The sequence below is a fragment of the Arachis hypogaea genome, chromosome 14 (genome assembly GCF_003086295.3).
Source record: "Arachis hypogaea cultivar Tifrunner chromosome 14, arahy.Tifrunner.gnm2.J5K5, whole genome shotgun sequence".
Classification (NCBI taxonomy): domain Eukaryota; kingdom Viridiplantae; phylum Streptophyta; class Magnoliopsida; order Fabales; family Fabaceae; genus Arachis; species Arachis hypogaea.
The window spans coordinates 90,614,775-90,629,050 of NC_092049.1; the positions used below are offsets into that span (position 1 = coordinate 90,614,775).

Here is a 14,276-nt window from a genome sequence, read left to right on the forward strand (position 1 = left end):
TTTATCCCTTCAGGCGTACTTAGATGCTGATTGGGCTGGTGATCCCACTGATCGTCGTTCTACTACTAGTTATTGTTTGTTTCTTGGCGCCGCTCTCATTTCTTGGCAAGTTAAGAAGCAAATATTCACTGCTCGATCAAGCACATGAGCCGAATAACGTGCTCTCGCTGACACCACTGCTAAGGTTGTCTCGATTCGTTAGCTTCTCGCAGACTTGGGTGCTCCTTAGTCATCCCCGACCAATGTTTTTTGTGACAATCGCAGTGTTATTTAGATTGCGCATAACGATGTGTTTCATGAATGCACTAAACACATTGAGATTGATTGTCACTTTGTCCGCTAATGTCTCCTTCTTGATGTTGTTCACCTCGTCGTTGTTGGAACTCTGGATCAGACTGCTGACATCTTCACGAAGGCTCATCATCCTACTTGTTTTCGGACTCTAGTATCTAAACTTAAGATGGTATCCTTAGCTCCTACTTGAATTTGAGGGAGAATGCTAAAGAATAATTAGGATCAATTACTATCATTTATATTTATATAGAATATATGTATATTAATTGTAGGATTGTATGCTTTTATTATTTTGATTTTTCTAGCACCTAAATATACCCTATATATTATACATTTTCAACACATTTAATAATTCACTCTTCAAATTATTCTCTTGTTTCTAACATAGAGAAAAGAAAAAAAAATTGTGTTAGTGAACCTTCATTGTGAAGGTGTAGATAAAAATGTCTCGTTAAAATTTTTTCAAACAATAATTTTGACCCTGTCTTTTAGCTAAAATATATGTTTAAAGATGAAATATTTCATGTATTGGAGATAGAATAAAAGATATTCTTTCTCTATAAAGTATATAAAACTTTACTGTATTTTATTTATTGAATGGTATTAGACCAATGGAAAATTTGGCAAAATATACTCAGGTCATCACTGTTTTTTTGTATATTATAATATTTCATCAACTGAACCCAACGAACCCATAATAAAGAACTCATACTCACTACATATCCTCTAGTAGTATATGGTAATATAATAGCTCTCTCAATTTACACTCTCCCTTCATCAAATACAAAGTGAATTTTTTTTTTTCTAAGGACCAAATAGAAATGATGTTTATAATGGAGATGGGGCAGATGCTGCTTTTATGTCCTCTGAGAAACCAGAAAGAGGGCCAGGTGCTGCAGCTCCAGAACTTAGAAGCTCAAACATTGCACGTCCAGGGTTCATTCTTTGCTTCTCACACAGTTCTGGCAAAAGCACCCCTGCTTATATAGCGCATCAAAGCAACCTTTATTATTCTCTATAATAATAATAATAATAATAATAATAATAATAATAATAATAATAATAATAATAAAACAGAGCCCTCGGTAAATATTCAAGTTAGCAAATGTAAAATGTTCTGCCACATCATGAAAAAGGACCCCTCACTTCTTTTTTTTTTATTAATTTTATTTTTGGTAAGGATAGAACTATCGAAGAGTGACTGTATACTACAGATTAGATTTGAAGTAAGTGAGGTTGCAGGTAAGGTATCTGGGTGCTTTCATAGAGCATGGTACCATACACAACTCATTTTCGTGTGCCAACATGTCCTTGTTAAAACATATTATTCTATATATATAGAAAGTGTTTATTCTTATTGCATTGGTTGTTGAATATATAAGTTCTTGGTCACAAGTCACAACATGGAATTTTCAACTGCGACCATTATTGTTTTACTTTCTCGGCGTTCTTCAGAATATATTAATAATGTAGGGTAACTAATGATCACAAGGGTATTACTTTTGAAATTAAGATAATAAAACAATACAAGAGAAGTTATTTTAGCCCTTAAAGTTTGGGTTAAGTTTAAATTTTATTTTTAAATATTTAAAATATTTTATTTTTATTTTAGTTTTTTTTATCAAAATTAAAAATTTTTCTTTTAAAATTATCCCTTATTTTATTATAATTTTTTTCTAACCATAATTGTAAAGGTCATAGTGATGATTTTAGTGATTTGAAAATAGTAAACCTGACAAAATAATAATAATAAAAAAAGATAATAATAAAGAGAAAAAAGGATATTTTTTGAAAGAAATCTTTTTAATTTTAACTAGAAGACTAACATAGGACAAAATAAAATATTTAAGATATATAAAAATAAGTTGTTCCAAATATTAGAGATAAAATTAGGATTTAACTAAAACAATATTTTTTTTTAAAATATCTCTAACACTTAATTTTATATAATTTTCTCTCTAACATTTTTTTATTTTTGTTAAAATTATCTTTGGACTTCTATTTAAAATATTAAAGACAAAATTAAAAAATTCAAGAATAATTTTAACATAATTAAAAATTTAGGGACAACATTAAATGAACTGCAAAAATTAAAAAAAATAAAAAATGAAACACTAAAAATGTTTTAGAAGAAAATAGTAAATATTAACAACAAAAACATATGCTTTACTTTTACTAAAGACAGAAATAGGTATATAGTTTATTTCTGTATGCAATTTATTACGTTTCATTACGTGCGACGGTAGAAATTAATAAACAATTCTTACCCTCTCCAGCAGCCAAATTGAAGTAAAGGTCAACAATGTTGGGACATTTTAGGTAACAAGGTGGTGAGCAAAGTTTGGCACTGAATTGAGGCTCCAAGAATGCATCTGATGAAATGCCAACAAACTTCCTATCAACCCCACACGCCTCCACACATTGGTCTGTCTCTATGTAATCCCCCATCCTCTCTACCACCACTTCTGACGTCCGGCACTGGTACTCCACGCTGCCGCCGGCCGCCCTCCGCGTCTCCAACAAACACCTCTTCCCTGAAGATGCTATTGAGAACGCACATGCTTCATTTGCCAACTCCTCACATACAACCTCCGCTGCCAAAAGATAGATCATGTATGTCAAAACTCAAAACATATATCATGTAAAAGTCAAAGAAACAATTGCACTAGCCATGATATGAAATATATACATACAACATAAGAAATGTTCAATGTATGTACTATTTTGTATGGACATATTTTGCTAGGATATAGGATGAAATTTGAGTTCTCAACATTTACTTAAACAGAGAGTGAATTAAACATTCAATGAATCCAAATTAACTGCGTTGAGATTATATTTAAAATGAAAAATTTGTGTTCTTATACTTTTAATAAAAGAATAAAAAATGCAAAAATTTTGTATTTTTAGTTTCGAACACATTTTTTTTTATTTTGTATTGTATCATTTCCTAACTACTAAATGCAATTTTAGTAAGTAATAAATGACTTAACACAATGTCTTATAAAAAAAAAATACAGTTGACATAATTCAATAAAGCATACTTACCGAAAGATACATGGATGAAGAGGGAAGAAAAGAACAAAACCAAAGGCAATTGGATCGAGAAAGACATGGTAAAGTTAAAATTCTGGCTATATGATATGGATTTTGTGATAGAGAAATAAAGGGGTTATGTATGTGTATGTAATGAGAATTAGTTATATGCTATATATGTGTATATATAGGTGTGGTGGCATGAACAATGCGTTTATGTGATAGACACGTTTGGAAGGCTCAATAACACAAAAAAGCTATTGTGGTAATATACGTGTAATGCTCTTTAGCTATGTAATAATAGACTAATAATTATTATACGCGACTACGCGTAATTATTAAGAGAAATGTTATGAAATTACTGGCCCAAAATATTCTCCAACTAATAACTGCATGTCCAAATTAAATCGAATGGTAACGAAAGAAAATCAGCTAAAAATAGTCATAACTTGTCTTATTTAATATTCATTAATTGTTACGATAATTAATTAATGCTAAATAAGATAAGTTCTGGCTATTTTTTTTGTCTACCTAACATTACCTTAAAATATACAAACAATTCTATTATGTTATCAACAACCAACAACGTTTCTGTCAACTTCTGCCAGTTCTTATTTATGACTGATGTGTCTAATAAAAATATTTTTTTATGATTAAATTTAATAAAAATATCTTTATATATATATATTTTATAGATGTGTCTCTTTATATATGTGTTTAAAATATAATAATTAATTATTATTAATAATAAATTGACAAATAATATATTAGTACCATATATTCTTCCTTATACAAAAGATGATCAAGATCTATACCGTATTTGAAGAATTTTATGTATTTTAATAAAATTGGTATTTTAATCATTTTAGTTATCGATTTTAATTATAATATAATATATATTAATTAAAATTAATAATAAAAAATACTAGAACATTAATGTCTTAAGAATATTTGAAATTTTTTTTAAAGTATATATATTAACTTCGTTTGTCTGTATTTTTAGGATAAAACAAATATTTTTTTAAAAATAAATATTTATTTTACGTGCTTCTGAAAAAAAAAAGATAAAAACAATAAATAAGTAATTTTTGTTACATTTTTTGAAAAGTAAATAGGATCGGAACCTGCGTTGTTTTTATATGAAGAGGAAGAAAAGTCGCAAAAAGATAAAATCTTAATCAGTGTAAAAATTCTTAGTTATGATATTTTTTTGCGCTATCTTAAAAATAATGTAAATTATATTGTGGTTATTATTTATTAAATTTAAAAATTTCATTCATTTTAAGATAAAAAGTCACCTCTAGTGCATACAAATATTATTATCAAAATAAAAATTTTTAATTAAAATATATTTTTAATTAAATTTTTTATTATTATTAAAGTAAAATCTTTTTAATTAAAATAACCTTAAAAAGATAATATATAATTAGAATATTCTATCAAAAGTTTATGTAATTATTTTATTTTATACTAATAAATAAATATATAATAAAATATTTTTGCTCATAACTAAAATTGTAATTTTATATAAAAAAACATTTCTATAAATATATTCAAATATAAAATATCTTTCTACTTTTTTTTTTTTACTTTTAAAAAAAATAATTCTTCCGACCGCACAAATGGCCATTGTTTTGTTCACCTTCCATGCGTTATTATTATTCACGGACATGTGTGAAGTGCATTTAATTTGTTGCAGATGAGTAAACGTCAACCTAATCCTACATATTTATTCATTTAATCATTTCTACGCAAAAGCTAAATCCGCGTACTTCTTTTGTTACAACTTCTAAGTTATTTTCTTTTTAAAAAAAGTCTAGCACTAGCATTTTTATTAAAATTTGATCAATATTTAATTATTAAAAAAATAAATAATTTTATATTATTAAATATTATTTTACACTATTAAAAATATTAATAATGACTAATTAATAACTATATATCACAAATTTTATTGATTTACTAACACTCTTCTTTTTTGTATGGACCAAAAACAGAAATTCAAAAAAGCTTCACTTAATTAGGTGGGATTTAGGGGTGGCAACGGGGCGGGTAGGGGCGAATTTTTGCTCTACCCGATCCCGCCCCACCCTACAGAAAATCTGCATCAAACCCGCCTCGTCTTACCCGCGGGTTATAAAATGTTAAACCCTAACCCGCTCCTGCGGGTACCCGTCCCGCCCCTACCTGCTCCTATAATTATTAAATCTAACAAATAAAATTAAATTTTAAAAATTATATAACCACCATTTACATACATAATATAAATTAAAGTAAAAATTTATATATGATATAATATTATTAATTATTTTACTAATTATTTTATATATGTTACGTATATATATACCGGGACGGGTTCAACCTAAACTCGACCCCGTCCCTCCCCGCACAAGAACTCGCCCCATTAAAACCCGCCCCAGTATGAAAACAGATAATTACCCGCTCCGAGCGGGTAGGGGTGGAGTGGATACCCGCAGATTCGGGTAGTGTTGCCACCCCTAGTGGGATTATTGTGCTGGCCATTGAAAATGAAGGCCAGGCTTTGAAACTAAAATGTTACAACTAATAAATAGTTGAAACATAAAAGAAATGGAGCTCGCTTTAAAAATAAAAACAATACACATTTTCCTTAAATTAAATTACTCATACTGTATATCATTTGAGTGATATTTCAAATTAGTTCTTAATAATAACACGATCGATTTTCATTCATTTTAAATTGTATATACTGTTAGTCACCAAAAAAAAATTGTATATACTGTTAAAGAATATACATAGAGTCACAAGCCAAATTGTTGAAAGTTAAGTTGTTAACGTCGTAATTAAGTGACACTTCAATTCTTTTCTTGTTTTTCACTGCAAAAAAATTATTCATTAAACTACACTTTTTAAGTATAATTAAAAATAAAAATAAAATAATGCTTTATACAAAAGTTATACTTTTTTGGCTTCAAAAACTATTTAGTGGGAGATATCTATTCGATCGTTGCTTATTTTCAAAGTCTATGTTTTTTTAGAGTAATTACCCAAATCAGTCCCCGAAGATTTTAGAATTGGACATTTTAGTCCCCAAGGAAAATTAATACACGGATCAGTCCCCAAGATTTTACTCCGGCAGACAAATCAGTCCCCAGTTCATTTTTCGGCAGAGTAATTACCCAGATCAGTCCCCAAAGATTTTAAAAACGGACATTTTAGTCCCCAAGAAAAACTAATGTACAAATCAATCCCCAACTTTTCTCTCTGTTAGACATAATAGTCCCCCGTCCAAAATTAAAATAAAATAAAATAATTATTATTATTATTAATTGCACAATAATATTGTACTATATTTTTTGTATTTTTTAGACAAAAATAATGATAAATTTATTCATTATATAGATATATATATATATAATCACTCAACAACAACAACAATAACAACAACAATAATAATAATAATAAAATTATTAGAAATTATTTTACAAGAAATTCAAAATTAAAATCATTTGATATTTTTGTACTTAATATAATCAAAAGATGTCCTATGTAAAAAAAATTATATATGTTTATATTAAAAAATATGTATCAAAACAAAATATTTTAATTTGAATTTATATTAAATACATATTTTTTTAATACAAACATATTTTTTAAAATAGTACATCTTTTGATTATATTAAATACAAAAATATCAAATGATTTTAACCTTGATTTTTTTAAAATAATCTCTAATAATTTTATTTATTATTATTATTATTAATTACATAATAATATTATACCATGATTTTTTGTATTTTCTAGATAAAAATAATGATAAATTTATTCATTAGATTCTTATATATGTATTTATATATATATATAGTCACTCAATAATAATAATAATAATAATAATAATAATAATAATAATAATAAATACAATTATTAGAGATTATTTTATAAGAAATTTAAGGTTAAAACCATTTGATATTTTTGTATTTAATATAATCAAAAGATGTACTATTTTAAAATATGTTTGTATTAAAAAATATGTATTTAATATAAATTCAAATTAAAATATTTTTTTTAATACATATTTTTTAATATAAACATATATAATTTTTTTTTTACATAGGACATCTTTTGATTATATTAAATACAAAAATATCAAATAATTTTAATTTAGAATTTTTTGTAAAATAATATCTAATAATTTTATTATTATTATTATTATTATTATTGTTGTTGTTGTTGTTGTTTTTGAGTGACTATATATATATATATATATATATATATATATATATATATATATATATATATATATATATATATATATATAAGAATTTAATGAATAAATTTATCATTATTTTTGTCTAAAAAATACAAAAAATATAGTACAATATTATTGTGCAATTAATAATAATAATTATTTTATTTTAATATTGGACGGGGGACTATTATGTCTAACAGAGAGAAAAGTTGGGGATTGATTTGTACATTAGTTTTTCTTGGGGACTAAAATGTCTGTTTTTAAAATCTTTGGGGACTGATCTGGATAATTACTCTGCCGAAAAATGAACTGGGGACTAATTTGTCTGCCGGAGTAAAACCTTGGGGACTGATCCGTGTATTAATTTTCCTTGGGGACTAAAATGTCCGATTCTAAAATCCTCGGGGACTGATTTGGGTAATTACTCTTTTTTTTATATCAAAAACTACACTTTGAACACTTGAGAATAGAATGCACTTTGCAAGTGATGCGCTTCATAACCAATAACTATGCTTTTCATCACCTATACTTATCAAAATTTAAAAGAATAAGGTACACTTATTTTTGCTACTGCATCACCTTAAAAACATAACATTACACATCTATAGCTATTTTATATAAACATAGTCTTATATCCCTTACTTTTTATTTTAATATATATATTTTAATAATTTTTTTTAAATCCTAATATTTAGTAATACTTAAAGATATTTCTTAGTTATATAATGTCATAGCTAATGTTGCACTTTGAATTAAATTAGTCAAATATTATAAAAAAAATTATAACAATATTATTTATATTCTTTGAATTATAATATAAGATCATCACATTAATAACAAAAAAATATATGCTAAAACAATGTATATTTATAATTTAACCCAAAGTGTTAGAATTGGCATTATTGTATTGGATTTTTTTTTTCTTTTGTGAGTCCCAAATCCAAATTCAATTTTTTGGGGGTATATTCTTGCACCTTAGTGTCAGCGTCTCAACCCTAATCAGATATTTTGGGTTCTTCTGAGAGTGAGAGAGTAGCCGCAAAGTGAGAGAGAAAAGGAAAAACAGAATTTTCGTTTTTATGCAAAGTAGTAAACTTCAAATGATAGTTTCTCATTCGTTCACCGTTGGATCGACTTGAAATTTGAACTGCATGTTCTTATCATCTTGTTCTTCATTCTGAACAGTGGAGATTTTAAGTGGGGGTCTGCAGAAGGAGAAATAGGCTTCGGACAGAAGCTCTATTTTTGGGTATTTTTCATCTTCTTGCTTCTCATTTGTAAGCTTTGGTGCTTTGATGTTTTGGCTGGTTATATGCACGTTTTTGTGCTTTATTTGAGACTCTCTTGTACCTCATTTGATTATAGTGGAGCTATTTCATTGGTCTGGACGACTCGTGGTTTTGACGTCTCACATTGAGGGGGTTTTCTACGTTAAAATTTTGGTGTGTTCTTGTTATTGCCTTACTTGCTATATTTGCTTGTTCATAGTTGCTGCCATATTGTTCTTGTATTGGATATTTGTGTTGTTTCTGCTGCTAGGCTCTTTCATACTAGCATCAGAGCTTGTTGGTATTTTTCTGGACTTGTGATTCTGTGAACAATAGAAGCTAATACTAATACTAGTAGGATGATTACTCTTAATGGTCCTAATTATGATTTGTGAAAGTCAAAGATAGAAGATTTTCTTGATGTCAAGAATTTTTATCAACCAGTTTTTAGTACAGAAAAACCTAATGATAAATCTGATGATGATTGGACTTTGTTGCATAGACAAGTTTGTGGATATATTAGGCAGTGGGTTGACGATAATGTGTTGAACCATATTATTGGAGAGACATATGCTCGGACCCTTTGGATTAAGGTTGAACAGTTGTATGCTCGAAAAACTAGGAATAACAAGATGTTTTTGATCAAGCAGTTGTTGGCTTTGAAACATACAGATGGGACATTAATGACAGATCACTTGAATAACTTTCAAGGAATAATGAATCAGTTATCTTCCATGGGTATCAAGTTTGATGAAGGGGTTCAATGATTGTTACTTCTTGGCTCCTTACCAGACTCGTAGGAAATTCTCAGAATGTCATTGTCTAATTTTGCTCCTGATGGTGTAATCTCTATGGATCTTACCAAGAGTAATATTTTGAATGAAAAAATGAGAAGAAAGTCACAAGGTACATCGACTACACATTCAGATGTTCTTGTTTCTGAGTCTAGGGGGAGAAACAAAAGTCGAGGTCCTAAAAGTAGAGATCAAAGCAGAAGCAAGTCTCGAGAAAAGTATAAAAATATTGAGTGTCATCATTGTGGTCAAAAGGGACATGTGAAGAAATTTTGTTGGCAGCTAAAGAAGGAGAAAGCCAAGGAAAGTAAAGATAAGAGCAAAAATAAAGATGATGATAGCAATGAAGAAAAGGTTAATATAACTCATGATGATTTTCTTGTTGTTGAGGAGTTTGAATCTGTTAACTTTGTTGATAATAGCACTAATTGGATGATTGATAGTGGTGCTTCTACTCATGTTACATCTAGGAGGGATCTGCTTACGTCTTATACTCCTGGTGATTTTAGTGATGTGAAAATGGCTTATCAAGGTGTTGTAAAATATGCCGGTGTTAGACAGGTTTGCTTAGAAACCTCCAATGGTACCAAGTTGACTTTGAAGCGTGTGAAGCATGTTCCAGATATTCGGTTGAACTTACTTTCTATTGGTAAGTTGTGTGATGAAGACTTGGATAACTCATTCTCTCGTAATAGTTGGAAGCTCACCAAGGGTTCCATGGTTGTTGCTAGAGGTATACGACAATCTACTCTTTATTTAACTCAAGCAAAGATTGTGAAAGATGTTATTAATGCTGCTGAGTTTGTTGATGAAACTGATTTATGGCATAAAAGATTATGTCATATGAGTGAGAAAGACATGAATATGTTATCCAAGAAGAATCTTTTATCTGGTTGTAAGGTTGCTTTACAAAAGTGCAACCATTGCTTTGTTGGAAAACAAAAAAGGGTTTCATTCAAGAGCCATCCACCTTCAAGGAAGCCAGAGATACTTGACTTGGTGCATTCTGATGTATGTGGGCCGATAAAGACAAGAACACTTGGAAGGTCTATCTATTTTGTAACCTTTATTGATGACCATTCTAGAAAATTATGGGTTTACACTTTGAAGACCAAAGATTAAGTTTTGAATGTGTTTAAGCAATTTCAAGCATCTGTTGAAAGAGAAACTGGGAAGAGGTTGAAATGCATATGTACTGACAATGGTGGTGAGTACTTAGGTCCATTTGATGCTTATTGTAAAGAGCATGGTATAAGACATCAGAAGACACCTCAGAAGACTCCTCAGTTGAATGGCCTTGCTGAAAGGATGAACAGAACATTGGTTGAAAGAGTTAGGTGCTTATTGTCACAGTCTGGATTGGCAAAATCCTTTTGGGGTAAAACTTTGAGCACTGTTGTTCATGTCTTGAACCGGACACCATGTGTTCCCTTGCAATTTGAAGTTCCAGAGAAGGTATGGTCAGGTAAAGATGTTTCTTATGATCATTTAAGAGTCTTTGGATATAAAGTTTTTGTTCATATTCCCAAAGATGAGAGATCCAAGCTTGATGTAAAGACTAGGCAGTGTATTTTTATTGGCTATGGTATGGATGATTTTGGTTACAGGTTTTATGATCCTGTTAGCAAGAAGGTGATTTGGAGTAGAGATGTTGATAATGCGGAGAAGCCAATGGTTTAGCCTAGTGGTGATTTTTCTGACTTGGATATTACTCCCTCTATGCCTATGGTGGAAGATGGTAGAGTTGAAGCTCAAAATAATGAGCATGATACAAGTGCAGGTGAAGATGGAACAATTGATCTGATACTTCATGAAGTTGGTGATGATGATCAAGATGAAGAACTAGCTTTGAAAATTCCTACAGATGCACTCAGAAGGTCTATAAGAGAGAGGAAGCCTTCATCAAGGTATTCTTCACATGAGTTTGTTTTGTTGACTAATGGGGGAGAACCTGAATGCTTTGGAGAGGCTGTTGAAGATGAAAGCAAAGCTCAATGGCTTGAAGCTATGCAAGAAGAAATGAAGTCATTGCTTGAGGATGATACCTATGAGTTGGTGAAGTTACCGAAGGGTATGCGAGTTTTGAAGAACAAATGGTATTCAGAATCAAGAATGAAGAACACAATTCTAAGTCTCGGTATAAAGCTAGATTGGTTGTTAGAGGCTTTAGTCAGAGAAAAGGTATTGATTATGAGGAGATATTTTTTCCTGTTGTGAGGATGTCATCCATTCATGCTGTGCTCGGATTAGCAGCGTCTCTTTTGGAGATTGAGCAAATGAATGTGAAGACAGATTTTCTTCATGGTGATTTAGACAAGGAGATCTACATGGAGCAACCGGAGGGCTTTTGTTGTTAAAGGAAAGGAAGATTTTGTGTGCAAAGTTAAGAAGAGCCTTTATGGGTTGAAGCAAGCTCTAAGACAGTGGTACAAGTAGTTTGAATCTGTTATGGGAGAACATGGTTACCGTAAGACAACTTCAGATCGTTGTGTATTTGTGCAAAAATTTTCTAGTGCTGATTTTGTAACAACCCTGATTTTCGAGTACATGAGATCTTTTTTGAAAGAACGGATTTCTCCGGAAGATCAGTAAAGGGAACACCTCTGTTATATCATCAAGCATCTCAATCCTCATTATCATTATGTCATCCTTAAGTTAGAACCTCCTCTAAGGCAAGCTCGATAATGCAATCGCGAAGAACCTTGTTTTTGAACCGTATCGGTTGGCAGTTTTGATTCTGATTTTCGTAAATAGTCTCTATTTGACGAACTGGACTCGATTCATGAGAGGAGAGAGATAATAGTATAATATTATCATTATATTAGTATTAGAAAATACTTTAATGACATTATAAGGTTACCTGGTCTGTTTTTGTTAAAAACAGAAAATCGGTTTAACCGGGTTTACGGTTTACTGGTGCAGCTTAGCACCAGCATTCTCTGATGAATTTAGCAATGCTAAGGCCTCATTATACATATTCTATTCTCATAATAAATATGTTACTAGTGTCATTTATACTAGTAGCTCAGAAAATAATTTTTAGAGATGTTTTTACGAGTGTTCCGATATACCTAGTTTTAGTAGTTGTACACCAGAGATATTTTAATATTATTTTAATCCACCTCCAAGCCAACCAATCACAACTCATCTTACACCCCCAAGACCTCCAAGGCTGTCTCATTTCATCATTTTGGCCGAAAATAACAAGAGAGAAAAGAGAGAAACTTTCATGAACACTTAATCTTCAAAGCTTGATTTCTTCTGAACTAAAACTCAAATCAAAACTCCGATTTCACCAAAATGATCCTCTCTTCTTCCTCTACATAACCATGTAACTTATCAAGGATGGAAATAAGGTGAGATGGCTGTCTCCCTCCCATTTCAATTCGGTTTTCAAGGAAAACCATGCAAAACATGTGTTTTCTTGATGTTCTTCCTTAGGAATCATGCTTAACTTGACTTGAGGGCCAAGAAACGTGAACTTCCAGAAAGTCTAAGGTGAGATATCTCTTCCTAACATACTGAGTGAGATTTGGTCAGTTGAGAATTTTTGGATTTAAAGTTGTTCTTGATGTGATTTAGGAGGAAAAACTGCTTAAAGACCACCTGAAAGTTTAACCGAATTAGGAGCAGCAAAACCAGGTAGGGATTGACGAATTTAATCTTGATTGATTGTGTTTGAGTTGTGTGATTATGATATGGTTTGGCTGTGCTTGAAATTGATTGTTTGTATGAGTAATTCTTGTTGAAATTTTGGTGAAAATTTGATGAAATTTGATGAAATTCAAGCTATGAATGTGTGTTCTTGTGGCTGCTGGAAAACGAAAACCTAGAGCTTAAATTGAGGTTCAATTTGTGTTAAAATCATGTAGAAAAGATGGGATTTTAGTGGCTGAAAATTTATTTTGAATTTTGGTAAAAATTGGTTGCTGAAAAGACTGAAAACGGGTAAAAACAGATAAAGAATTTGAAGAATATACGAAGAACACGAAGAACACTTTGAGTGTGGTGAAGAACATTGAAGAACACCTTTTAGATCTTAGAAAGGGCAAGGAAGTAAAATTTTTGGTGTTTAAGGGGTTATATGGTAATTTCTAGAAGTTAGGGTGGTAAAAATAGAAATATTAAAAGTTACGGGTGGTAAAAAGTGAATTTTAAAGGTTAAAAGTAAAAGGTAAGTTAATTTTCGAAAATTTAGTATTAAAATAATAAATAATAATAAAATATTAAATAATAATATTTAATTAAAAATAATATTTTAATAAAAATAATAAAATAATGCGGAAAAGGCAGTTTTCTGTAAAAGTTTTAGAAAGACAACTTTAAGTGCAGAATCTCATAATTACCTTCATAAAACACTTAGGGAGTGGTAATAACATGATAGTGAGTCAAAGATGAAGAAAAGATAAAAATTTAAAGAAAATATAAAAACCAAAGAAAAAGTCTGTAAAATTTTAATGACAGAAAAACAGACAGAGACTAGTGAACGAACTAGGACAACTTAGTTAGTACTTGAGTTGCGACTAGGGTTAGGTGTTATATGAAAAGTTAAACTGTTTCAGTATAGACTTAATGAACCTATACCTGGGAAAGGCTAACTATTCATACCGAAATTTACATAAACTTTAAATACACATGTTAAACAGAGAAATCAGA

At 29.9% G+C, this 14,276-nt stretch overlaps 1 protein-coding gene across 1 annotated transcript; it reads right to left on the bottom strand.

The window, feature by feature from the left end:
- Nucleotides 1–913: 913 nt before the first annotated feature.
- LOC112743484 (uncharacterized) lies at nucleotides 914–3,488 on the bottom strand. The gene is made up of 3 exons (XM_025792695.2): nucleotides 3,343–3,488; nucleotides 2,562–2,888; nucleotides 914–1,271 (listed from the first exon to the last, which is right to left on the bottom strand). Exons 1-3 carry the CDS (start codon nucleotides 3,407–3,409, stop codon nucleotides 1,123–1,125), a joined length of 543 nt encoding a protein of 180 aa, XP_025648480.1. The 5' UTR covers nucleotides 3,410–3,488; the 3' UTR covers nucleotides 914–1,122.
- Nucleotides 3,489–14,276: the final 10,788 nt, after the last annotated feature.

Coding starts and splice junctions, on each gene's coding strand:
- LOC112743484 (XM_025792695.2), bottom strand. CDS start 3,409: ATGTCTTTCTCGATCCAATTGCCTTTGGTTTTGTTCTTTTCTTCCCTC. Junction 2,889..3,342: donor CTTCATCCATGTATCTTTCG/GTAAGTATGCTT, acceptor ATCTTTTGGCAG/CGGAGGTTGTATGTGAGGAG. Junction 1,272..2,561: donor CAATTTGGCTGCTGGAGAGG/GTAAGAATTGTT, acceptor CTATATAAGCAG/GGGTGCTTTTGCCAGAACTG.